The sequence below is a fragment of the Pagrus major genome, chromosome 23, assembly GCF_040436345.1.
Source record: "Pagrus major chromosome 23, Pma_NU_1.0".
In the NCBI taxonomy this organism is placed as follows: domain Eukaryota; kingdom Metazoa; phylum Chordata; class Actinopteri; order Spariformes; family Sparidae; genus Pagrus; species Pagrus major.
In genome coordinates, this window is record NC_133237.1 from 28,902,044 (window position 1) to 28,929,397 (window position 27,354).

The 27,354-nt window shown below is 44.7% G+C and overlaps 2 protein-coding genes across 5 annotated transcripts in view; one reads left to right on the plus strand and one right to left on the minus strand.

Moving 5' to 3' along the window:
* Positions 1–621: 621 nt before the first annotated feature.
* Positions 622–7,666, minus strand: LOC141018906 (uncharacterized). 3 transcript variants are annotated; one of them, XR_012180754.1, is made up of 3 exons: positions 3,680–7,666; positions 1,069–2,384; positions 622–966 (listed from the first exon to the last, which is right to left on the minus strand). XR_012180754.1 is itself a non-coding variant. In XM_073493656.1 (2 exons), the coding sequence occupies exon 1, from the start codon at positions 7,443–7,445 to the stop codon at positions 3,684–3,686; it is 3,762 nt and encodes a 1,253-aa protein (XP_073349757.1). In that variant the 5' UTR covers positions 7,446–7,666; the 3' UTR covers positions 622–966; positions 3,680–3,683. The 3 variants fall into 3 exon arrangements, 2 of the variants coding, with proteins under 2 accessions (XP_073349757.1, XP_073349756.1); XM_073493656.1 differs by lacking the exon at positions 1,069–2,384; XM_073493655.1 differs by having other exon boundaries at positions 622–2,384.
* Positions 7,667–23,939: 16,273 nt separating this feature from the next.
* scn4ab (sodium channel, voltage-gated, type IV, alpha, b) overlaps positions 23,940–27,354 on the plus strand; it is a 33,902-nt gene continuing 30,487 nt past the window's right edge. Inside the window, exons 1-5 of one of the 2 annotated variants that reach the window (XM_073495286.1) lie at positions 23,940–24,341; positions 24,475–24,530; positions 25,639–25,712; positions 25,796–25,832; positions 25,908–26,965. The gene's annotated coding sequence lies outside the window, so the exon portion shown is untranslated. The remainder of the gene's footprint in view (positions 24,342–24,474; positions 24,531–25,638; positions 25,713–25,795; positions 25,833–25,907; positions 26,966–27,354) is intronic. The other variant, XM_073495287.1, reaches the window with a different exon arrangement.

A 27,354-nucleotide genomic window follows, 5' to 3' on the forward strand; every position in this document is an offset into this window, starting at 1 on the left:
TGCTCGTATCATTACTGTCAGTTGAAGGAAACATTCACACAACTGTATCTCTGTTGGTGCAGTGATCCAAACATCTCATTCTAAAGAAAGAAGTCATTTTCCACACAAACGTTTCCCGTCTGCATTCATTTCTTTAAAAAGTCAACAAGCTTTCTGAAGAAATAATAAGTGACCCACTGCTAAAATACATTTCAGTCCACAGCTGTGTTCTTGTGACTCTTTGACCACAAACAGCAGCTGATTTATTCAAGAAACCATCAAACCAAACAATATACAGTTATTATTTATTTTGTAGTATACACAAATTATAACCCAAGTTCAGAGCATTTAAACGCCCCACAAAGTCCTCCTGCTTTGAATTCATCTATTTAAATAAAAATGTAAATCTACAGAGCACACACATCATTTATATGCTAAGAACGTCGACTACGATAGTGTGAAATTTACAGTTTCTCTCTCCTGAACATGAACTCTTGTGATTTCTTTTTGATGTGGTGGAACCTCAATGATTCCGCACCGAAATCAATAATTTATTATGTTATCAGTCAAATATCTAAAAGTTTGACTTCTTGATTAAATTGATCTCCTCTCCACTCCAAAGGAATACACAGAACAACTTGGTCTCAATGAGAATATTTATTAATTGATAAAATACTAATTCAATGATTTAAATGAAATGATCATCAGATATGAATATTAAGGAACACAGAATACACAGCACTGGATGTGGTGGACGGAAACCTCTTCACACTGGCCTCTGGGTGGTGTTGTCCCTGAGGCGATGTGTGGTTACTGGCCGACGGGTTCTACTGGGTCTCTTCTCTGCAGTGGTTCGCTGATGAAAGTCCGCCAGCAGACCTTTTCCACTAGAAGCAGCTTCCTGCTGGTCTGTAGGACAGAGCAGTGCTGGCTGCCCGGCTCTCTCTCTCTCAGCGACTCCAGTGTTATTGGCTCTGCCGGATACAACTAAAGTCAAAGCAAAAAGGGGAACAAGAGAAAGGAGAAGACGATGACAAGAAAAAACAAACAAAAGAGACAAAACGATAAAGAAAGGAGCTAAAAACCCACTTTTCAGTTATTTTCATCTTTGGAGGAAACGGGCTGTGTTTCCTGTCCTGTCATTGTTTGAGACTGTGACTCCAAATGTTAAATTACTAAAACAGAGTTTTGCGTGCTGAAAATACATTTATATCACCCACCAAGACACATAACAGTATATAAACAAAGAGAAAGGAAAGAGAAAAAAATAAAGTAAATTCCTCTTTTCATCAAATTATAGTGAAGAACATTAACGTCACCCAAATAACAAAGACTAAACAGTTCCTAACTATATTACTAAATAAATCTTGATTCTACGACATACTGTAAGTATTGTAATAAGACACGCTGGTCACTCAGTTTATATTGGTATTGATGTAGAAGATATTTTCCATACATGGTCGGTAGATGGCAGTGTAGTCACACGTTAGAAATGCAAAGAAAACCTGAAATGATTAACTCGGGTTTGGAACATGTTGACTGAATGTGATGAGCAGAATGGCAAATTAATAAAGCTGTTATTTTATAATGATTTTAAAGGTAGAAACTTTTAATGTTCAGTCAACTTGGTATGAAGGCAGATTTACGATCTCTTGTTATCTGCCAGGCTCCCCAGGTGGAGAACAGAGCGGGGCTTCATACTGTAGTGTTACTTATTGTCTGTCTGATGTTGAGGTCCACAGACATTAAAGCAAACAGTCAATATCAATTAAAGATGAGGTCTGATTATTCCCAAACTGTGGAACAGACCCCATCTCCGTCCTGTGGCCGTCATTGGTCCTTTTGGCCCCAGTAATCTCACCAGGCCTCTATTGTAAATCAGTGTGATGCGTTCAGCTGGTCCTTCCTTGAAAGTGGGTGTCCTCCTCCGGTCTGGATGGTATCATGATGACAGTTTTGTGGAGGAATCATTTTGTTAAGTGTACTTCAGATGACCTTGTTTTTTGCTGAGCTGTGTCCGCTATGTTGAGTTCCAGTTAATGGAAAGTGACATAGAACATTTCATTAGAGGTTTTTAACACTCACACCCGCTGCATCACATGGCAAAGGGCAAATCTGTTACAGTACAAAATACACATGTTGAAAGGCACGTTACTTTCAAGTTAGTCTGCCAATAGCACAGTGAGTTAATTCCATTAAGGTGTGTAAAATAGAATAACATTGGGATTGATTTCTGTAATGGCTTATTCAGAATGGTCCTGAGATAGTAAAATAAAGTTATTTTCAATTAGACCAAAAGGAAACAATGCTTGTTCTATTCTGAAAGGTCTCTGATGATGATCAGGCAGCTCGAAGATCTCCATAGTTTTCATTTTTCTTGTTCACCAGTCAGACTCGTCAGTTCACTGTCAAGAAAACACAAATCCACTCTGGTCAGCTGTCAACATGATGCACAGTACACACTGTAAGACTGGTTTCTTAATGTGTACATTCTCATTAAATGTGAATATGTTTATTTTTAAAACTCTTCTAAAGGACGAAGACTCCTCAAGTCCTGCGTGGCAGTGAGCATCAGACACAATGACATACACGAATCAGCCACAACATCAAAACCACTGACAGGTGATGTGAATAACATCGATCATCTTGTTACACTTCAATGTTCTGCTGAGAAACCCTGGGTCCATTCATGTGGATGTGTCTTGACACACACGCCAGGCTTTGAAGTCAACTTTCATAGTGGTCAAACTGTGTAATGACATCGTCAAGTGATGCACTGTGGCCCAAAAATACTTTTTCTCATAAACTAACATTGTGAAAGAAGCATCTCTAAAATGGTGGACACATATTTTTGAGCATCACAACCCCCGAGACATGACTTGTTTCACTGTTTCACTTTGGAAAGTCTAGAAGAGACTTAATTATTTTATCTCTATTCAAGTAAGCCAGCTTGGTGCGACAGACGTCTCTAGTGCGCTCACTCTATTGGCTGCACAACACGGAAGATCCGGGTAATTTTATATCTCCAACACTGTGTCCAGAAGTGATATAACGTCCTTGCACCACCCATTCGAACACTGTTGTGGACCAAGAACACCCTTCTCATGGCAACGCCGCTCCCTGATGGCAGTGGCCTGCCAGCAGGACAATGAGCCATGACATACCACAAAAACTGCCCAGGAACGGTATTGATTCATGACGGCCCAACCCCCAAACACACAGGACCCAAAGGATCCACTACAAACGTCCCGATGCCAGACACCTCAGGACACCCCAGAGGACCATGACTTGATGGGTTAGAGCTGTTTTGGCTGCACTAAGTGAACCTGCACAATATTAAGCAGGTGGTCTATATCCAATGATGTTGAAGGAGAGTTTTCAGTTTAAAAAAAAGCAGCTGACCAGCCAATCAGTCTGTCTCCTCATTATTTCGCATTGTTTCCTGGTTATTTTAGTCGCAGAGCCAATTGTTCAGTCATCAGTTTTGGACTCCTGCCAAAGACCAAACATCATGGCTCTACTCCATGTACTCCCTGACCCTTCAAATTGAACAAAGAGGTTCAATTTGACCTTTTTTCACCTAGTCTTTAAAAATGATCAATAATTATCAATATCAGCCGATATGAAACCTCTCTATTGTGATTGACTTTTTCAGCCATGTTGCCCAGTATCATAAGTATAATGTTAAATGTTATGTTACCTTTTCATTGTAGATGCTTGGAGACTTCGTCCCTGTGTGGATCATTTTGATTATTGTAGCCCTTCTTGTTGATCCATGCAGTGATGGTTCGAAGATCGTTGTCTGTCATGATGTTCTTGTCTTTAAGCAGGTCGGACCACGTCTCTACCACCTTCAAACTGTGTTGCTGAAAACTGTTGTCAAAAACTTCAAGCCTGGTTTTACTCATCAGGTCATTCTGAAAGTTTTCAAACTTCTTGGTGCTATCCAACTTGTATCTGGGCATTGCTCCAAGGATTGTGAGCTTGAATGTTCCTACGACATCGTTATTGCTTATGGCTTTGGCTACGCATGTTCGGAAGCCTTTTGATGTTGTACTGGGAAACTCGCGATGCATTTCATAAGGCACATAAACAACTGGGAGTTCACGGCCATGATACTTTCCCACTTTATGAATCAGGTTTTGATCCAGAAGACTTGACTTTGTTGCCACTTCAAGCATAGCTTCTGCTAATCTGCTATTCTGTTTCAAGTCTCTAGCCTCCAATATACTCTTCACTGGTGGCTGGTGATCTCCATTCATAAATTGTCCAAGTCCACTTCTGTAGATACAATCCTGCTGCCACTCTTTGTACAGTCTCACTCTCCCAGTTTCTTGCTGAAGAACTTGTGGGGTTTCTACCATGAGTATTCTGTTTGCCGGTGCAGCTCCCTCTGCCATGAACCAGTCCCCTCCTCTGATTGATTCAGTCAACACATTGCGCTTGATGAAAGGTTCCCATTGGCCTGGGTGTCTGCGGAGAGTGTCGGCCACCACAGATCGGAGTCGTTGTGCTTCCGAAGTGATTTCTTCTTCACTGGCCTTTGGTTTCATGCCTCGTGCCAAAGCACGGAACAGGCAGCTCTTGCCCTCTCTGCCTATCTTCACTGTCTGGTTGTTGATGTGCACATCATAATGTCCGTCTGGGTTTTCAGCACTCTTTGGTGTGTAGATCAGTGTCACAGTTCGACTGGCAGGTTTGGTGCTTGGGCTCAGCTCCTGCATTTTGGTTGGATGGCCCTGGCTGTCCTGTGTTAGGATGACAACCTTGGTGCCAGTGGTTTCTGACAGGACTCTGATATCGGGGAGGGTGCCTGGAGTCATGGAGTTCATGATCTTGTTAGCGTGTGACTGCGAGTGTTTACCAGCCTCTCCTGCAGGTTTATGTTCAGAATTCATTTCTACTGGCATGTGTGCGATGTATCTGTTGTTCTGTCCAGCTCTGAGTAGTTCTTCTGTTCTGTTACTCTGCAAGCCAGTTCGTACATAACTGCCAATGATGCCATTTACTTTTCTTTGAACATGAGAAGTAATGTGACTGGTGAACTTCTGGTGAAACACTTCTACCAAAGCATCAGCCACTAAAGCACTGATGGTGTCGGCTAACTCCTGCTTGAAGTCTCTCAGCATCTCAGAGTCTGATTCAGACAGGTCATTGCCCTTCACTTTCTGTGAAAACCCTTTTTCTTTTTTGAATTCATTCAGCTGTTCTTGAAGGTTTGAGAAAAAGCTGCTGGTTAGGCTGAGTGCTGCAGCAACGGCATCTGATGCCAGCGCCCCCATGTGGACAACTTGGATAGTCGTCAGAATCAAATGTGCTGTTCCTTTAGCCTCTGCTTTAGCTCTTTTAATCACTGTGGAGAAGGATGAGCTAAGCTTCCTCTGCCAGCCGAGGTCTTCGTAGAAAGGTTGTACTGCAGTGCTGCTCAGCCCCCTGAAAACAGCCAACAGGTCACTCCTTCTCTTCTCGTCCTTCAGGAGGTCATGAAGTTGTTTTGTATCCTCAAGATGTGAGAGGATGATTTCATCTATGAATGTAGCCAAGGGCTTTTTTCCCATGTTGGATTTCACATTTTTACTGATTCCCTCTTCTACGTTATTTTTGATGCTGTTTAGTATTGTTTTCAGTATTTCCTCTTCTGCCTTCCCCAGTCCATAGGCAGTGATTTCCTCAACCATTTTTTTCGCAGTGTGTTTGACTGCATTTTTCATATTTGTCTTTGCGACCGCACTAAAACCCTCTTTAGCCTGACTGGAAAAAAACTTTGGCATCAACTTCAGCTCTTTGCCGAATTCCTTAATTAACACTTTAGAAGCTTTAAAGCCCTTTGCAATCAGCTTTCCAACTCCAAACCCAATGAAAGTAACACCAATGGAAATGGCTTTTTCTATAGCCCACGACTTCCAGCTGAATTCTCCTGTCACCATGGACTCGATGCCAGAGATGCAGTCTGATATTCCTTCAGTGATGAGTCCCATGCCGACTTGAGCAAACGTACCAAGTGTAAATGCAATGAGCAATGCTCCTCCAACAATCTGTAAAACTCCAAGACAGAACACCAGCAGACCTTCCCATGAGAATCGAGGCTCCTCTTCCACAGAAAACACATATTTCAGACCTTGACAGTAGAGGTTTTCAGCTTCCACTTGGAGATCTTCATCACCATTCGACACCAGGGAGAAAATTGGTGATTTTTTGGCTATTGCATCTCTCTCTCTTCCCTTTATTTCATCCAGCTTTTTGATGGCCTCTCCAATGTTTTTGTCAAAGTAACTCAACAGGCTGCACTTTGTTGTTAACTGTTTCTCGAGGCTGGTCAGGTCACTGTTGGCTGAGTTTGCAGAAGACATTTTTACAAACTGCAGACAGACCATGGGTTCCTCACTGAGATACTTCAGAGACTCCTGTGCCTTCATTAGATCGTCTCTGGCCTTTGAAAGGTAATCTGCCTTCTTCTGCTGTATAGTGCAGTATGCATGATTGTAAAAAGCTATGGCTGCCCAACTTCTATCTTGTTTCATGGCTTTTTCAAAGAGCCTGATGCTGACAGCCCATTGTTTTTCAATCAGCGCAATATTTCCAAACTTGATGTAGTGATAAATGCTAGAACATGGTGAAGTCTGACTCTGAGACTGACTTTTTGCCAAAGACAAATCATCTTTTAAACTCTTTTGCAATTCATTTGTCTTCAACTGGTCAATTTCTTCTGATTTAGTTTGCAACCAAATCCCCCAGAACTCATTCATGATGGCAACAACAGCTCTTTTCTCATCTCCATCCGTGTCCTCATGAATGTCTTGGAGAGTTTTGAGGTACTCTGAAAACAGGTCCTCCCGCAGTTTCATCTCAGCAACATCATTCATCATGTGCTTTATCTTTTCTCCCGAAAGTCTGTCCCTGGTGCTCTTGGCTTCCTCCAGAGAAGAAACTGTCCTGGAGGACGGCTGCAGGTGTTCAGTGGACATGATTATCTGAGCACATCCAGGTTGACCTTTGCGTGCAGTTCGACCAAAAGCCTGGAGCTCGACTCTTGTGTTCTCAGAAAGGAAAGAGAGGATCACACATAATCCTCCATTATTGTTCACATGTTTGGACACTTTTATGTCGGTGCCACGGCCAGCGAGGTTTGTGGCAACAATGACATCACCAGGAAGCAGTTCTTTGTCTATCTTGCTCAAACTGTCTTTGTCACTGCGGCAGTAAAGAATGATTTCACCTGGAATGCTGCTTTTTAGCTCTTCGTAGATCTCTTTGGCTGTGTTGATAGTTTCACAGATCACCAGGGCTGCCCTTCCACCTCTGTATGAATTTGCGGAGATCTGAGCCAAAACTACATGTTTTATTTCTTTCTTCCACTCTTCAGCTGAGGTCTTCAGAGTACCTTTGACCTCAAACAGCTTCATCCTGTTGAATGTTGGCATCTTGCAGGCTGAGAGATTTGGATATAGGTCCTGCAAAAAGAGCATGTCTGTTTTGCTCCCAAGCGTCCCTGTTGTTCCATATATTTTCCCATGGTACTTTTCAAAAAAGGCAATGTTAGAAACGTAGTTCGTCACTGTTGAAATTGTGCTCAGCTTGATTTGGTGTTTAATCTCAACAAACTGCTGCAGACCATCACCCCACTTCTTGTTCAGTTCAACAATACCAGTGGATCTGAAATCCACTGGACAGACATTGTCGTTTTCTACAACATATTCCTGTCCTTCCTTCAGCTGTAAAGCCAGAAAGGCATTCTGAACCCACACTGACACTTTCTTCTTCACCAGATTCTTCAAGAATCCAGGGATGCTGATTTTGTCTTTATTGTTTGGACATGGGGTGTACTGAATCCTCTCTGAGATTAGTTGTGCAATGGGCTTGACGACAGTTTCCTCTGAATCATAGAGAGGACAACACAGGCCTTCCTCCAAGACAAAAAATGTTAGTTCTGGGATGTCCTGGTTGTTGTACTGGCTGCGCTTTCGAAGACAGAGCAATCCTTCGTTGTCTAAAGTGTAAACAGTAAAACCGTAGGGGACATGTTGCTCAAGTTCTTGGAGAAAATCTACCACAGCATCCTGACTGACAGTTCTCAGTTTCCGAATAATTTCATCCTTTTCACTGTTGCAGATATCTTCTGTGAATCCTTTTGGCACAGTCTTGGATTCTTCAGCGATACGTAAAATATCTGTTGGATCATTAATTTCAGTTCCTTCTGTGTTCATTGAGTCAAAGATGGCCTTGAAGAATGAAGCAGGAGGACCATGGACAAATGTCTGCTGTCCTGCAGACAGGAAGCCATACTGGCTGACTTGGCTCCAGATCATGGCCAGAATAATGTTCAGGTGCTGCATGGAGACCATGGGGCTGGACAGGTAGGTCATCTGTACTCCCTGATCCAGCAGCAGTGAGTCCACTTCATCGATTATGATGCACTCATAGCTGCGATCAGGCCTCACATCCTTCATCTCGAATGTCTGCCGAAGGTGATCTGCAGCGAAGGCTTCGATGGTTCCATAGACAACGTCCTTCTGGTAGCAGTCCTTTCTATCCTCATCTTTGGTTTTATTTGTGTTTGTGTCAGCTGTTATTCCAAAGAACTTGTAGAAGTTGTTCCATTCTTCTGCATCTCTTTGACATAATACAGAAGAGCTGGACACCACATCTACTTTTTCACCTCTAAGCACTCGCAGTGCTGCGAACATCGCTATGACACAAGACTTCCCTTCTCCAGTGCCCATCTCCAAGAGCTTCCCAGTGTCGGACAAGGCCAAGAGGCACCAGCTGATCATCTGAGTGGCTCTGGGCCAAAAATCCAACTTCTCTTCAGCCCTCTGCAGGTGTACAGCATTACACAAGACTGCCAGCAACTCCTGAAGGTCTTCTGTGTCCGTGCTGTGACTCAGTTTCCTCGCTCGCTGTACATCTTTGTGCTTTTTAATTTTACCGGTTTTGATCAGGTTTGCTACATGAGTCACTACACTGTATGACTTATTCAGTGTTTGTTCATCAATGTCTTTCATCTGCCGTAGTTCATCAAAAAGACGGTCAATGCTTTTTGTCTTCTCATCTCTGAGGCCCTTTTCTAAATGCTGGATCAAATTCTTTGTTCTAAGCGAATTTAAAAGTTTAAGAAGAGATTGGTTGTTTTCATCTGTCCATTTGGAAAACACCTGATATGTTGCCATCAAATGTAAAATCTTCCTGATGGAAATACAGCCTTCATCATGATGGTGGTCAGTTAATGCTCTGAGGAGGTCTAAGACCTCGATTGGTGACCAAAGTCTTTGTTCTCTGAGATTTGAAACCATCTGGAAGAGTTCTTTGGTTTGCTTGTTTGATGCTTGGGATTTCTCCACACAGACAAATAAAACATCCAAACACCATTTTCCTGCAGGAGACGTCCTGTTTTCCTCACTGTCTGTTCCTTCAGTTAACACTCTGAGGAGAGTCTCGACAAAGGTCAGAATGAAGACCTCAGTAGAAGACAAAGCCTTTCCAGTGATTTTCTTTGAGATGGTGATGGTTTTATTGTCAGTGTTTGTGTCTTTGTTTAGGTTGGTATGGAGCACCTGAAAAAGACCCTTAATAAACCTCAGTTTCATATCTTCACTGTGAAATTTACCCAGGAGGCTTTGCAGGACCTCTGCAGCAAACACCAGGGAGTCTTTGTCCTTGAGCTGTGAAAGTTCCAGATTATTGGAGGCACTAAGACTTTGTCTTGTAATGATGAATCCACGACTAATCGCAGGGTTTCCTGTTTCCATCACCTCTACGCCGTGTTGAAAGTAATCAGACACAAAATCATCCATGGTACCGTACACAATGTCCGCTTCATAGACATCCCTGTACGATGCACCGGGTGTCTTCATGTTTGTGTTGACAGAAATTCCAAGGTGCTTGTAGAAATCAGACCACTCCTGAGTCCACTCCTCCGAGTGAACGTCAGAGCTCAGCACGATGTCCAGTTTGTTTCCCATGTAGACTTGTGTGGCAGAAAACATGGCTGTGACACACGGGTCTTCTTCCACACCAACCAGCTGAGGCGCTTCACTCTTCTGAGTCAGCACCAACGCACACCACCTCAGCATCTGCTTCACTGTGGGCCTCCAGCCTTTTGTGTCAAAAACTGCTTTGCAGAGCTGAGACAGAGAGCTCTGTAAGTCGTCTACATTCAAGGTTTCACATTCAAAGGACTCGTTCATTGATGGTGCATCTTTTGGTGCATCTTGTGAATGTTGCAGGACACCAGTGGTGATGTTTCTGATCACATCAATCACAGACTCATCCAAATTACATGACACTTTTAATTCTGCCAGATCTGCAGCCAGACTGCTCTCGTCTTTCTTCCTGAGAGTCTTTTGGAGATCCTGATGGAATCTTTCAGGGCCAGCAGAGTCTACAGCCTGGACGAGAGAGAGTCCGGACTCGTCCGTCCACTCTGGTGATAAGTCATACACTTGTATCAACATGAGGACCTCAGTAATGGAAACATCCTCTGCATGTTTCTGTGACAGAGCTTTGAGCAGAGTCACTGCCTCCGTTGGGGTCCACTGGTTGGTTTGCACCAGTCTGAGGATCATTTCAGTGGATCCTGAGTGGGTTTCATTTAGATGTGTGAGTGTTGATAAGAGAAGCTTTAAGCACTGGATCTCCATCTTTAAAATGAACACAGTGGCTCTTCCAACTGTCTTCTGCAGCGATGATGTGAGGGTGCCCAGGAAGTCCACAAGAAAGAGTTGTTCAGCTGAAAACTTGTCTTCTGCCCATTGTTTCGCGATGAGGACTGCGTCAGTATCACTGCAGCTACAGTCAGTGAAGGAGTGCATCAGGTTCAGGTACAGGGCTTGAGTCAGTAGGAAACTCTCAAAAACATTACCTGCTGATTGGCCGATGGACTCCACCAGGAACTGCACATGATCAGAGATGTTTCGGAGGGAAACCCCCTGAGATATCTCCACAGAGAGAAGACACAGCTCTGTGATGAACACCTGAGTGTGCTGCAGAGTGCTGAGCGATGGACGAGCACTCATCCATTCATCAAACAGAAGTTTGTCCAGGACTGACAGGATGTTCCCCAGCTGATCAGCCGTCAGCCGAGTCAGACTGAGATCTGGAACTGGGATGCTGCATTTCACAGAGAGGATTTGTAGAAGCTCATCAGTGTCACTGCCTGGTTCATAGTTCACCTCAAACTCATCCAGATGTGTTATCAGAACATCTCGTCTGGACTCAAGTTCTTCTGAAATGTCGCTGCGCTGTCGTTCCTCCCGCTGCTCTTCAGCTCGCTGCTGCGATTCTGTCAGTCTTTGATTCAGTTTTACTTTTCTTTTGTCCTCCTCGTTTCGCCTCCTTCTCTCCTCCACCCCTCTCTTCTCCTCTTCCCTCCTCTGTCTCTCCTCCTCCTCCCTTCTCCGTCTCTCATCTTGTCTTCTCTTCTCCTCCTCCATCCTCTGTGTCTCCTCTAGTTTTCTCTCCTCCTCCCCTCTCCTCCGTCTCTCCTCTTGGCTTTTCTTCTCCTCCTCCCTCCTCTGTCTCTCCTCCTCCCCTCTCCTCCGTCTCTCCTCTTGGCTTCTCTTCTCCTCCTCCCTCCTCTGTCTCTCCTCCTCCCCTCTCCTCCGTCTCTCCTCTTGGCTTCTCTTCTCCTCCTCCCTCCTCTGTCTCTCCTCCTCCCCTCTCCTCCGTCTCTCCTCTTGGCTTATCTTCTCCTCCTCCCTCCTCTGTCTCTCCTCCTCCCCTCTCCTCCGTCTCTCCTCTTGGCTTCTCTTCTCCTCCTCCCTCCTCTGTCTCTCCTCCTCCCCTCTCCTCCGTCTCTCCTCTTGGCTTCTCTTCTCCTCCTCCCCTCTCCTCTGTCTCTCCTCTTGGCTTCTCTTCTCCTCCTCCCTCCTCTGTCTCTCCTCCTCCCCTCTCCTCCGTCTCTCCTCTTGGCTTCTCTTCTCCTCCTCCCCTCTCCTCTGTCTCTCCTCTTGGCTTCTCTTCTCCTCCTCCCTCCTCTGTCTCTCTTCCTCCTCTCTCTTCCGTCTCTCCTCTTGTCTTCTCTTCTCTTCCTCCATCCTCTGTCTCTCCTCCTCCCCTCTCCTCCGTCTCTCCTCTTGGCTTCTCTTCTCCTCCTCCCTCCTCTGTCTCTCCTCCTCCCCTCTCCTCCGTCTCTCCTCTTGGCTTCTCTTCTCCTCCTCCCTCCTCTGTCTCTCCTCCTCCCCTCTCCTCTGTCTCTCCTCTTGGCTTCTCTTCTCCTCCTCCCTCCTCTGTCTCTCTTCCTCCTCTCTCTTCCGTCTCTCCTCTTGTCTTCTCTTCTCTTCCTCCATCCTCTGTCTCTCCTCCTCCCCTTTCCTCCGTCTCTCCTCTTGTCTTCTCATCTCTTCCTCCCTCCTCTGTCTCTCCTCCTCTCTTCTCCATCTCTCCTCCTCCTCCCTCCTTTGTCTCTCCTCCTGTCTTCTCATCTCCTCCATCATCTGTCTCTCCTCCTGTCTTCTCATCTCCTCCATCATCTGTCTCTCCTCCTGTCTTCTCATCTCCTCCATCATCTGTCTCTCCTCCTGTCTTCTCATCTCCTCCATCCACTGTCTTTCCTCCTGTCTTCTCATCTCCTCCATCCACTGTCTTTCCTCCTGTCTTCTCATCTCCTCCTGTCTTCTCGTCTCCTCCATCCACTGTCTTTCCTCCTGTCTTCTCATCTCCTCCTGTCTTCTCGTCTCCTCCATCCACTGTCTTTCCTCCTGTCTTCTCATCTCCTCCATCATCTGTCTTTCCTCCTGTTTTCTCCTGTTGTCCTCCATCTTCTGTCTCTCCTCCTGTCTTGTCTTTTTCTCCTCCATCTTCTGTCTCTCCTCCTGTCTTGTCTTTTTCTCCTCCATCTTCTGTCGCTCCTCCTGTCTTCTCCTTTTCTCCTCCATCTTCTGTCTCTCCTCCTGTCTTGTCTTTTTCTCCTCCATCTTCTGTCTCTCCTCCTGTCTTGTCTTTTTCTCCTCCATCTTCTGTCGCTCCTCCTGTCTTCTCCTTTTCTCCTCCATCTTCTGTCTCTCCTCCTGTCTTGTCTTTTTCTCCTCCATCTTCTGTCTCTCCTCCTGTCTTGTCTTTTTCTCCTCCATCTTCTGTCGCTCCTCTTGTCTTCTCTTTTTCTCCTCCATCTTCTGTCTCTCCTCCTGTCTTGTCTTTTTCTCCTCCATCTTCTGTCTCTCCTCCTGTCTTGTCTTTTTCTCCTCCATCTTCTGTCGCTCCTCTTGTCTTCTCCTGTTGTCCTCCATCTTCTGTCGCTCCTCTTGTCTTCTCATCTCCTCCTCCATCTTCTGTCGCTCCTCATTTTGTCTCCATTGCTCCTGTCTCCTCATTTGCTCCTGCTCCCTGATTGGCTGATGAAAGCAGTATTCACACTCGTACATATTATCTTCAACATTACAGTCCACTGGTCTGTAGTATTCACCTCCGTGGAACACATACACATGCCGCCCATAAATATGAGTTTGGGATAAATGGTCGAAGGAATGACATGGAGGCAGGACTTTATTACACTTGCAGCATCTCAGGCGGTCGCCCATGTTACTTTCTGATGGTACGTTTCCCATTTTTGTTGCTTTATTCAACAGTTAGGTGATGTTTTCATGTGCAACCTGTGTTTCCTGGAATATAAAAAAAAGATTCATGATATTACAACCAACTCATAAGAGGGATTCCTCCTGCTTGATTATTGGTAAAAAAGCAAAGTATTTTGTTAAAAATACCTCTGCAGCTCAGCAGGCACAGTGTGACCATGTATCAAGGCTGAGCTCCAACATGGGGCTGTTTGCTGCACATCGTCCTCTCTCTGTGTCCTGGATCGGTCCACTATCAAATAAGACAATTGTAACAGCTGTCTTTAAAAAATAGTTGTATCAACATACTGTAAATGTAAAAATTTCAATTAATTCAATATATATATACACGTGTGTGTGTGTGTGTGTTTCATTATGTGTCTCATTAGCCCTTCCTTGTTCCAAGTGTTTTCCAGCTCCGTTCCCGGTACTAGTGTTTTTTTTTACTCATTTACCTGCCTCATTCCTTTGTTTAGTTTGTATTTCAGTCCAGTCTTGCGTTCAGACCTTGTCTAGTCTTCTGTTATGCTTCCCTGTTCCTGCTGTGGTTGCCTGATCCTGCCTTGTTTGCTTGTTCCTGCCATGTTTGCCTGATCCTGCCCTGTGTGCTTGTTCATGCTGTATTTGCCTGATCCTGCCTTGTTTGCTTGTTCCTGCCATGTTTGCCTGATCCTGCCATGTTTGCCTGTTCCTGCCCTGTTCCTGCCCTGTTTGCTTGTTCTTGCCGTATTTGCCTGATCCTGCCCTGTGTGCTTGTTCTTGCCGTATTTGCCTGATCCTGCCATGTTTGCTTGTTCTTGCCGTATTTGCCTGTTCTTGCCGTATTTGCCTGATCCTGCCATGTTTGCCTGATCCTGCCCTGTTTGCCTGATCCTGTCGTGTTTGCTTGTTCTTGCTGTGTTTGCCTGATCCTGTTGTATTTGCCTGATCCTGCCATGTTTGCCTGTTCCTGCCCTGTTTGCTTGTTCTTGCCGTATTTGCCTGTTCCTGCCATGTTTGCCTGTTCCTGCCCTGTTTGCTTGTTCTTGCCGTATTTGCCTGATCCTGCCCTGTGTGCTTGTTCTTGCCGTATTTGCCTGATCCTGCCATGTTTGCCTGTTCCTGCCCTGTTTGCTTGTTCTTGCGGTATTTGCCTGATCCTGCCCTGTGTGCTTGTTCTTGCCGTATTTGCCTGATCCTGCCATGTTTGCTTGTTCTTGCCGTATTTGCCTGATCCTGCCATGTTTGCCTGTTCCTGCCATGTTTGCTTGTTCCTGCCATGTTTGCTTGTTCTTGCCGTATTTGCCTGATCCTGCAATGTTTGCCTGATCCTGCCCTGTTTGCCTGATCCTGTCGTGTTTGCTTGTTCTTGCTGTGTTTGCCTGATCCTGTTGTATTTGCCTGATCCTGCCATGTTTGCCTGTTCCTGCCCTGTTTGCTTGTTCTTGCCGTATTTGCCTGTTCCTGCCCTGTTTGCTTGTTCCTGCCCTGTGTGCTTGTTCTTGCCGTATTTGCCTGATCCTGCCATGTTTGCCTGTTCCTGCCATGTTTGCCTAATCCTGCCATGTTTGTCTGTTCCTGCCATGTTTGCTTGTTCTTGCCGTATTTGCCTGATCCTGCCATGTTTGCCTGATCCTGCCCTGTTTGCCTGATCCTGTCGTGTTTGCTTGTTCTTGCTGTGTTTGCCTGATCCTGTTGTATTTGCCTGATCCTGCCATGTTTGCCTGTTCCTGCCCTGTTTGCTTGTTCTTGCCGTATTTGCCTGATCCTGCCGTGTTTGCTTGTTCTTGCCATGTTTGCCTGTTCCTGCCCTGTTTGCTTGTTCTTGCCGTATTTGCCTGATCCTGCCATGTTTGCCTGTTCCTGCCCTGTTTGCTTGTTCTTGCCATGTTTGCCTGTTCCTGCCGTATTTGCCTGATCCTGCCGTGTTTGCTTGTTCTTGCCATGTTTGCCTGTTCCTGCCATGTTTGCCTGTTACTGCCCTGTTTGCTTGTTCTTGCCATGTTGCCTAATCCTGCCATGTTTGCTTGTTCCTGCCCTGTTTGCTTGTTCTTGCCATGTTTGCCTGTTCCTGCCCTGTTTGCTTGTTCTTGCCATGTTTGCCTGTTCCTGCCATGTTTGCCTAATACTGCCGTGTTTGCTTGTTCCTGCCATGTTTGCCTGTTCCTGCCCTGTTTGCTTGTTCTTCCCGTATTTGCCTGATCCTGCCATGTTTGCCTGTTCCTGCCCTGTTTGCTTGTTCTTGCCGTATTTGCCTGATCCTGCCATGTTTGCCTGTTTCTGCCCTGTTTGCTTGTTCTTGCCGTATTTGCCTGATCCTGCCATGTTTGCCTGATCCTGCCCTGTTTGCCTGATCCTGTCGTGTTTGCTTGTTCTTGCTGTGTTTGCCTGATCCTGTTGTATTTGCCTGATCCTGCCATGTTTGCTTGTTCTTGCCGTATTTGCCTGATCCTGCCATGTTTGCCTGTTCCTGCCCTGTTTGCTTGTTCTTGCCATGTTTGCCTGTTCCTGCCATGTTTGCCTGATCCTGCCGTGTTTGCTTGTTCTTGCCATGTTTGCCTGTTCCTGCCCTTTTTGCTTGTTCTTGCCGTATTTGCCTGATCCTGCCATGTTTGCCTGTTCCTGCCCTGTTTGCTTGTTCTTGCCATGTTTGCCTGTTCCTGCCGTATTTGCCTGATCCTGCCGTGTTTGCTTGTTCTTGCCGTATTTGCCTGATCCTGCCATGTTTGCCTGTTCCTGCCCTGTTTGCTTGTTCTTGCCGTATTTGCCTGATCCTGCCATGTTTGCCTGTTCCTGCCCTGTTTGCTTGTTCTTGCCATGTTTGCCTGTTCCTGCCCTGTTTACTTGTTCTTGCCATGTTTGCCTGTTCATGCCATGTTTGCCTAATCCTGCCGTGTTTGCTTGTTCCTGCCATGTTTGCCTGTTCTTGCCGTATTTGCCTGATCCTGCCATGTTTGCCTGATCCTGCCCTGTTTGCCTGATCCTGCCCTGTTTGCCTGATCCTGTCCTGTTTGCTTGTTCTTGCTGTGTTTGCCTGATCCTGTTGTATTTGCCTGGTCCTGCCATGTTTGCCTGATCTTGCTGTGGTTGCTTATTCCTGCCGTGTTTGCCTGTTGCTGCCATTTTTGACTGTTCCTGCAGTGTTTGACTGTTGCTGCAGTATTTGCCTTTTCTTGCCCTGTTTGCCTGATCCTGCCCCGTTTGCCTGATCCTGCCGTGTTCACCTGATCCTGCCCTGTTTTCCTGATCCTGCCGTATTTGCCTGATCCTGCCCTGTTTTCCTGATCCTGCCCTGTTTTCCTGATCCTGCCGTATTTGCCTGATCCTGCCCTGTTTTCCTGATCCTGCCGTGTTTGCCTGATCCTGCCGTGTTCACCTGATCCTGCCGTGTTCGCCTGATCTTGCCCTGTTTGCCTGATCCTGCCCTGTTGTAAGTGTAAAACAAAACACATCCATGACTTTGTTCTGTTTGGTTTCAGTAGTTGTGCTGTGAGTAGGGATGTAACGGTTACCGGTGTCACGGTAAACCACGGTAAAATTCCCGACGGTGAAGGTTACCGTTTAAGTTTTAATTACCATGGTAACCGCCGCGGTCGATAACCACGGTGTGGAAAACTCGCGAGATACTTTATCCAAGTCTCCCTACGCAGGCGCAGCGTGCAACGTGCGCTTGTTATGTAGTGAAGAAGACATGGCGGAGGGAGGACGTGATAGTAGCGGCCCTCAAGGCATTTTTCCGCCTTCAAAGAGAACCAAATCTGAAGTCTGGGCGTATTTTGGTTATTATAAGAATGCTCAGGGACAGCTGGTCGAGGATGGCAGCCATATCTGCAGGAGCTGCAAGAAGAAAGTTGTTGCGAGGGGCGGCAACACATCCAATTTACTTACTCATTTGCGCGACCATCACCCTCAACTGTTCAGAGAATGCAAGGTAAATTAACCTTAAGCTCAGGTGAATGATGTGTGTATGTCGAGTTTTCTCTGTCTAATTTGCTGTTGTCACTAATGTAAACTGACCAGATAGTGGTATAACTGAACGAAGTTGATCCGTGATTTGGCACGTTATCTGAACCGCTTATTAATTGTAGATTTCACTTTTTAAAGTCGACCTGATATTGATGCAGAGCTGCAGTGAGGAGGATTTGAGACAAACACGTACTGGGTGGACTGAGTTAGTGAATGCAAACTGACTGAGATGACTGTTTTTCATCTCAGCTCCGTTCACCGGAGCAGCGTCTACCTGTGGCTCAGCAGCCATTAGACCAATCAGACTGACCGAGTCCATTGACAACAGACGAGCAAGCGGACAAAGAGACAGACAGCCAATATATATAAGTAATATCAGAAATATATAATACTTGTGGATTATTTGTAGAATAGACTATATATAAAGAATAATATAAAATGGTGAATATAACAAGTGTCTAGATAGAGATAAGAGCCAAAATAGTGTTCATAATTAATTTAACAATAATCCTTTTTGTTTTGATCTAAAAAATTATCCAACCTGTTACTCACAAAAGTGATATGATCTAGATTGTGAGTTTTGTGATCTGTTGGTTGCACCCTTAGTATTAAGTAACAATGACAGTAATAATTAATAATGACATTTTCTATTCATTTTTTTCACAGAGAGGGTCTGCTGGCCAATCGAGTGCTACTGCCAGTACATCTCATTCTACCTCTGTAACGCAGACATTACAGGACGCATTTCAAAAACAGGCTGCTTATACCCTAGCCCTTTTAATATATAATAAATCTATTTAAATACAAATCTTGGTGAAATTATTTCAATTTATCAGTGTATCAGTGTTTTTTCAACATTTTGAAGACATTTTAAAAATACCGCGGTATACCGATAACCGTGATAATTTTGGTCACTATTACCGTGGTGTGAAATTTTCATACCGTTACATCCCTAGCTGTGAGATGCAACACTGAAAATACTATATTTATAAAAAATACTGTAATTTACCAGATGTACATTTGCCAGTGATGTAAATTGTAAATTACCCTAGTTATTGTATGATTCTGCTGTATTTAGAGGAAATGCTGTACATCCTGTATATTTAGCTGATTTTTCAGGTAACAGTTAATTATGGTCATTAAAAAACTATTTTTACACTACATGTAAAATTACGGAGCCCCAAAAGAGACAAAAACTTAAACTTTTCTCATGCGCACGGGAAAGTTTCTGGTGTGTACGATCAGTCTGACTGCTTCACGTGCCCAAGTTATGCGTGACAATCAGTGGTATCCCTCAGCCTGGGATATCATTTGAAAATGGCAGTTTGACAGGTGAACACTATTTATTCATTGAAGTGTAGTTACAGTGAACTCCATTTACAGGCAGGCCGAGTTCACCGTATCTACAAACACTGTTTGGGCTGAAAGATCTGCAGGACAGTGATCCATATGTGGAGCTTCATGAGGTCATGTGACCTGATGCTGTGACGTATGAAGGATAAGATGAGACACCGATCGGCTTCCTGTTGATTATTTATTATTTATTTGAGTTGATTAACAGTTTGATTCAGTCTCCTCTGTCCTGACTCATGAGTCCTGGATGAAGACGGAGAACATGTCGACCTCACAGCTGCCAGTCAACATTCATAGTTCATATTTCATAAATTAAAAAAAAGAAAGTAACGTCCCGTCAGTTCATCCGTCGATCACACTAAAGCAATAATGATGCTGTTAAATCAGCTCAGCTGTCAGCTGGAGGGATCAGGACTCACCAACACATCTGTGCTCAACGTGTGACAGGAAGTTTTACATCTGTTACTTCAACATGTGAAGAACTGGAGCCAAAACTAAACTGTTTATGCTGGTTTAGTGTTGCAAGTGTTTGTTTATACGGACAGAAGGACGGACGGATGGACGGTGTAGGAGGAAGATCTCAGATTGTTTCCAGAAGTGAGAGCAGGCCAGCTGACAGCACACTGTAAACGTGGTGCAGTGAAGATGGTCCTTCAGTAAAGTTTGTGGTTTCTCTTGAATGAAACTCAAAGTGTACTTCTGGTCTCTTAGTTCTGCTGCTGCAGACTGACTGGGTCACATGACGAGCTGAGCCAATGAGCACAACACTGACGACTGTGAGGTCAGGGACAGGGCGAAGTTCCTGTTATCTTCAACTGCTACTAAAACAGCACAGCAGGACAAAACGGAGTAATTCAGGTCATCGTATCTCTGCTGGCAGATAAAACGTGTTTATAGAGAACCACAACGTGTCCTCACATTGTGCTGAAGCTGCAGCCACACAGGAAACAGTGAAATAAACACAAAACAGATCGAGAATAAAATGGAACCAGAACTGATGATCAGAACCAGAGTTATTAGAATCTGAGTACTGCTCAGCAACTCGTTAACAAACTGCTCATTAAGTCAGTTCACAGATATTTATCATCAGAAAGATTTATGTTCCATCATCTCCCAGTCTGTTCTCCAGGGCCCAGTATTTCAAAACTTGTAATCTGGATCAGAGTAATCCGGATAATGAAATCCTCCTTTTCTCAGTCATGGATCACGGTGATCCTGCTGACTTTACCTGAGTATTTCCAAACACTGGCAGGGTGGATCACCTGATCCCGACCGGGCCGGATACGGATTTCCAAATCTCAAGTCTCCGCCTCCGGGATCTGAAACATGGCGAACTACTTCATGAAAGGAGAAGCTGAGAGCGCGACTTTCACGTCAAAAGTGTAAGTTTACCGTTGTCTAATGTGTAGCGGTTTTAAGACCATACGAACACCAACCAACATCTCATGCAAGGCAACTATTTGAACTGTCACCTTATTAAAACCAGGCCATAGCGATCTGTAATTGAGCCACGGCCGTGCTAATGGGAGCTAACCCGCTCCATTGACTTGTGTGTTAAGCAGCTAGCGGGCTATCGTTAGCGTGACGTCATTGGCAACACAGCAGATTTATAAAGAGGCTACATGTGTACAGACCTGCTGCAGTACTTACACAACGCTGCACAGTGAGTATTAACTACACGGTTGGTTCAGAAGTGTCAATGCTACAGTAGTGCTGGTGATGACGTCATGTTTTTGTGTACATAAACACAGTTTGGGATTGTGGATTAAGATACTCACACACCTTCTGCTTTCAGAGCCACTCAGCCGTGGACCACTCAGCTACAACAGGGCGAGTGCTGGAAATCCCTGGAAATGCTTTAATTGTATTGATACATTTAAGGTTTTCAAGTAATTGGAGTTTGAATAAAGTGCTTGAAACTGCTCAGAATTGTAATAGCATTACTTTCATGGTATATACCTTGGTCAGTGACACAATTAGAAACATTTTTTCATCCTAATTTCTCTCCCGTATATAGAAGCTCTCACTTAACATAATGATGGTCATTTATAAAAGGATCTGATTTGATGAAGTAAAATAATCAGTGTGTACACAAACACTTACTGAAATACATTGCTGCATGTTTTAAAATCACATTCAAGCTTTATCCAAACATTTTAAAAGTGCATTATTAGAGACAGAGACGGAAGAGGCATGCTGGTGATGAGGACGCCTACGAAAAGCTCCTCAAACAAATTGAACTGGCCAACGAACAAATAAAGCTGACGCTGCTTCAGCAAAGAAAAAACGGAACTGAAACTAAAGCTACTGGAGAAACAGCTCACTTCTGACCTCTGAGATGGGTTCGGTCCTGTTTTAGTTAGTGGCCACATTATTTGAAATGTCTTTGTTTTGTTGGAATTAAACTTTCTTTGGATCCTGCATTCCTGTTGTCTTTCTCTGATGTTTTGGTACATGCAAGTTACAATGTTCGGTGAACTAGAATTTGAGAAATAGATTTGTAATTGTTACTTTTATTTACAGCAGTTTCAGAAAGTGTGGTCAAAAATATTTTACTATGCTTTAAATTTCTTACAATTACTTTAATTATTTGTTAAAAGTAAAACACTAACACTTTAGATAAAGTGTAATGAACATCTTGAGTAACAATATCTAGGAGAAGTGGAGCTGAGACTTTGTCAATCCAAGTCAAATCCACCTCTGAGCTGCGATTCAAGTGATCCTGAAATTTTGGTATCAAGTTGATCCAGATATCTGCCTCGCGTTTTGAAATACCCAAATCCAGCCTTTTATCTGGATTCAAGGGAGGATTGGATTACCAGAGCTGAATCCTGATCTTCAGGATCAGGATTCTCTGGATCTGTGTTGAAATACCCAGTTTTCAGATCAGATCTAGATTTAATCCAATCCGACCGGGATGATCCTGTCAGATCACTTTTGAAATACTGGGCCCAGGAACTCACCATGATCCACTACAGGTCCTGAGTCCTGTGTGTGTGTGTGTGTGTGTCTGTCTGTGTGTCTGTCTGTCTGTGTGTCTGTCTGTGTGTGTGTCTGTCTGTGTGTGTGTGTGTGTCTGTCTGTGTGTGTGTCTGTCTGTCTGTCTGTCTGTGTGTGTCTGTCTGTGTGTGTGTCTGTCTGTGTGTGTCTGTCTGTGTGTGTGTCTGTCTGTGTGTGTGTGTGTCTGTCTGTGTGTGTGTCTGTCTGTGTGTGTGTCTGTCTGTCTGTGTGTGTGTGTGTGTGTGTCTGTCTGTGTGTGTGTCTGTCTGTGTGTGTGTCTGTCTGTGTGTGTGTGTGTGTGTCTGTCTGTGTGTGTCTGTCTGTGTGTGTGTGTGTGTGTGTCTGTCTGTCTGTCTGTGTGTCTGTCTGTCTGTCTGTCTGTCTGTCTGTGTGTGTCTGTGTGTGTGTCTGTCTGTGTGTCTGTCTGTCTGTGTGTCTGTCTGTCTGTCTGTGTGTCTGTCTGTGTGTGTGTCTGTGTGTCTGTCTGTGTGTGTGTCTGTCTGTGTGTGTGTGTGTGTGTCTGTCTGTCTGTGTGTCTGTCTGTGTGTGTGTGTGTGTGTCTGTCTGTGTCTGTCTGTCTGTGTGTGTGTGTGTCTGTGTGTGTCTCTTCAATTCAGCCGAATTCAGCACAGAGCAGACAGGAAGTCAGACACGAAACAACAACATGACATCCGGTTAATTTCCAAAATAAAACTCCGTGTTGATGCCGGCACAAATACGCGCTCTTCTTCTAATCCTTCGGTCGGGAACACTTCGTGTTGTTGTGTTGTTGTTGTTATAACACATACGTATAACTGCGGTCGCGGGTGATTATGTAATTATCGCGGGAACTTGGTGTCCTAACTCCAGCTGTTCGGCGGAGCTGCCGGACCACGGACGGACATGCGTCCAGTGGATAGGATCAGACAGGAACCCACCGTCTGTATATATAATATCTGTAATAATATATATAATATCTGTAATAATATATATTATATCTGTAATAATATATATAATATCTGTAATAATATATATTATATATATAATATATATGTTGAGATTATAAACCTACCTCATTAAATGTCTGTCTGTAGTAACGTCTGTTCTCCCTTTTCTCCCAGTCCCTCTGCTCTCCTGTCAACTTTCACTTTCAGTCTCCGGTTCCTTGTTCTGCTCACTGGGTCGGTTTAGTTCGACCTCGCCTGTGAATCTCTGTTCTCTTCACTGTGTGTCGCCCTCGCAACATATATAAAGTTTAAGTTTCACTCACTAGAAGAGCAACGCCTCCTTAGATTATTTAAGGTGGTGTCAGTGGAGAACAGTGCTGTGTTGTGTATGTAAGAACAGTGCTGTGTTGTGTATGTAAGGTGGTCTCAGTGGATGTGTTTGTGTGCATTCAGGGGAGGATTGTGGAAAAGTTTCAGATCTATTTGAAGTTCGTCTCTGCAGCAGAACTCCTGAGAGTATTTATTGATGAGACCATACATGGACCTGCTGCAGTGTGTGTGTACGTGCATGCGTGCGTGCAGAGTTTAAAGAAGTCCACCGAGTGCTGGGCCGGCCCGACCTGCAGGTACACACACACACACACACAGACAAGTTGTTCCTGTGTTTGTACATGTTGGGTTCACAGTCCAGATTGAGTTCAGAACTGATGATTCTGAGTTTGTTCTGATTTATTTCAACAGACAGTCGGTTACACTTTGATCCAGCAGAGGGCGCAGACATAACTGTGATGTCATGTCTGTGGCGGTGATCAAAGAAACATCTGTGTGATTCTGTGTTTCCTCTCACATGCGACTGTGGAACAACCACCATCCTCGTCCGATCCGATCCACCGTCCGATCCGATCCACCGTCCGATCCGATCCACCACTCGCTCTTTGAAACTGTCCCACACAGCCAATTAAAGAAAGTGGGCGGGTCTCATCTGAACCAGCCGCAGTGTAGGGTCCATCACAGGAGTCCCTAAACTTGGTACTTCGGGTGGATGGGCGTGGTTCTGCAGGACGTAGCAGTGCACGCTTCAGTGAGCTCTGTGTGCTCCTTGTTTTAGAAATTATTATTATTATTATTATTAAACAATATTAACACTTTTCGCTGTCAGTTTGTTTAGAATTAGGTAAAACAAAAGCTCATGAGGTTCTGGACTGGAGGTTCTGGACTGGAGGTTCTGGACTGGAGGTTCTGGTCTGGAGGATTGGATTCATACGTCAGCGTTCACTTTGTTTCCAGCTGACAGAAGTGTGGGAGGCCGCCAGCCGACGAGGCGGAGCGTCAGGCAGACAACACTGCAGCAGGACGTCAGGCGTCAGTCACTATGTCTTCTTCTGCTTCTGCTTTGTTATTCAGTGCAGTTACACTCTCATTTCCTCTGACTCGCTCGGCACCAGGACGTCTGTACTGATGGTTCAGTCCAGCTTCTATAAGTCTGCATGTGACACTGAGCTTCTCTCTCCGAGCAGACATGGACAGTCAACAGTTGGACTTTGAGACCGTCCTGCCGATGCTGCAACATGTGGCTCAGTCCAAAGACAGAGTACGTTTTCCCCACACAGGTCAGAGGTCAGTTAACAGCAAAAGGATTTATTATTCACTGTGTGTGTGTGTGTGTGTGTGTGTGTGTGTGTGTGTGTGTGTGTGTGTGTGTGTGTGTGTGTGTTTGTTCACAGGGGACGTACGAGGACTTTGATGGGAGCAGAACTGAGACATGTTCTGGTGACTCTGGGTACGAAGATCACTTCATTAAAACACATTCAGTTTAATGATCTGTAGCTCAGGTCTGAAGTTCTGTTGGAGCGGGTCTAACTCGGTCCGATAGTTAAACAGTACATAATCTGGACACAAAGGAGGAGGAGGAGCAGGAGGAGGAGGTGGCTGCTGTACGTCAGTGTGTAACTGTAGGAGCCACATTTAAGTTTTATGTTTTACATGATTTACTTATAGTTGTTCTTTTTTGAGTGTGCGCCCTCAACAGGTGGTGATGGTGCCACCTTTTAGAAAGGCTGCTGGTAGAGCACGACGGGAGAAGGCAGGCCAGCAGATACCGTCATTGACCTCAGTCTGTGAGCTCGCTGTGCATCGTGGCTGCGCCTGTGAAACCTGCTTTAAACCTCTTACATTTTATCTTGTGTTTTATTTCATTTACAATAAAGTACCGGCAACCGTGAACAGTCAAACTCTCTGTGGATGTTTTTTGACACAAACTGCGAGTCTGACACTGCATCACCTGCATTCTCCAGGTGGTACACACACAAAGGAAATAGGACATAAAGGGTTAAAGGAAAAACTCTGGACTGTTGCCACTACAGTAACAGTGATGTGATGTGTGGATCAGGAGGAGCAGGAGCAGGAGGTGGCTGCTGTACGTCAGTGTGTAACAGTGATGTGTGGAGCAGGAGGAGCAGGAGGAGCAGGAGCAGGAGGTGGCTGCTGTACGTCAGTGTGTAACAGTGATGTGTGGAGCAGGAGGAGCAGGAGGAGCAGGAGCAGGAGGTGGCTGCTGTACGTCAGTGTGTAACAGTGATGTGTGGAGCAGGAGGAGCAGGAGCAGGAGGTGGCTGCTGTACGTCAGTGTGTAACAGTGATGTGTGGAGCAGGAGGAGCTTCTGTTCTGTGTGCTTCACACAGTTCTGGTTGGTACAGTCCAACAGGTTGGAGTTAAACATCCTGATGAATCCTGAGCTCCATCAGAGCTGCCAAACAAAAATCTCATATTTTAGAGGATAAAAGTTTGATTCTGTTTCCTCTGGAGAGGATCTGCTGTCCTGTCCAGCTTTAACTACAGCTTTTAGTTTGATGCTTAAATGTGTTTGGTGTGTTTGGTACATGATCAGGAGAGAAGATGACGGAGGGGGACGTTGACCGGCTGTAGGAAAGGAGGATCCTAACGGACATATTAACTATGAAGGTAAAACACAATCAGTGAAAACAAAATGAAGGCGCAGAGCCCTCTGAGCTAACACCTGACCAACCTGTGCTTATATCTTTCAGCTTTTGTGAAACACATCCTGAACGTGTGAAACAACATGTGAGTGACTTCATCACTTTGTTAATCAACACAATCTGTTCACGTCCAAATTAAACCAGCGTGTCTGTGTTTCAGGTTGTTCCTGCTCTTCTTCTTCTTCTTCCATCTGGGATCCCTGCTTCTTCCTGTTGACCCTCCAGTGTTGAATAAATCACATTACATGTTGACCTTCCAGTGTTTCAGCTCTGACTCTTCCTCACAGTCATTTATTTACCACTTGTAGGCCTGATAGCATGTTAGCATGTCACCCTTTTAGCACATGTTAGCATGTTGTTGTAAAACTATAATATTTTATAGCTAAATGAATTATGCTGCTGACTCTGATTAAAGTATTTCCCTGTAATGTACCATTTTTTACTTTTCATGGTCTTTAGAAGCGTTTAAATTCAACTTCACAGCAGCTCACTGTGATATTCCAGATAATTACCCATCATGCATGTCAGGAGCATAACGACAGTGTTCTGCTGTCTGCAGACTGTGAGCTGAGACGCGGTTTGTATGTTTACATCAACATGTCACTTAACAACTGGACTCACTGCAGATCTGTCATTGTAGCTCACACGGGTCCACAGTGTCGCCTCATCGTCTTTAATACACGAGGCTCTAGATGTTCAATCATCTGCTCGTCCGTCTGTATTTCTGGTTTCTCTTCACCGACTTCTTCCCTCAGAATCCAGAGTGCTGCTGTTGCTCCACCTGGACAGGAAGAGGTAGTCAGTCACACCTGTGAGCTGAGAGACAGAGGCAGCCTGGAGGAGGACAGCAGAGAGAGGAGATGAAGTATAAACAGAGGGACAGCTGGACATGTGGTGGAGACAAGCTGATCGCTGCAGCTGGTTGGATGAAGCTGTTTCTTATTGACCTGATGGAGACGACGGAGATATTTGTCTTTGGTTTCACTCGTTCAGATAAGTTTCCTTTTCTACAATTTCTTCCTCCTGACCTCTGACCTCACACACACACACACATTGGATTTTAATCTCAGGACATTTGACCAGTTTTTTCCTTCTTTCTTTTAAAATCCAGACTTTAGTTTGATGGTGGACTGTGAGCCGTCGTCGGACATCTTGTTTGCGTTTGTCCTTTAAAGCACAGCTCGGAGGCGACGGGGGCGACGGGGGCGGTGTGCTAACGTAAGTCCTGTGACGTAAAGTCTCGCTCTGACCTTTAACCTTTAACAAGATGTGCAGAATTAGCAGCTCAGCTTCAGCTATTCGATCAATAACTCTAAGTTCGGGCCGGTGATCGGTTCATTTAGATCGATCGATGTGAGGGACCTCACTTTACACCCTGCTATCTGTTGCCATGGATACTGACGGGGATAAAGTGCAACTGTTCGTAACATTTACTCTGAAACTTTTTGATTTAATAAAAGTAAATAAAAGTGTTTTCATGAATTGAATAATTAATTTAATTTACAGTTTGAATTAATTTCTAAAATTAACAAATGATTAAAAAAGAGTTCTGACAGGAAGTAATGAACATGTGACTTCACGTGTGTGTGTGTGTGTGTGTGTGTGTG

What these genes read in the sequence shown, in the direction of transcription:
- LOC141018906 (XM_073493656.1), bottom strand. Translation starts at nt 7,445, where the DNA reads ATGCTCTTTTTGCAGGACCTATATCCAAATCTCTCAGCCTGCAAGATG.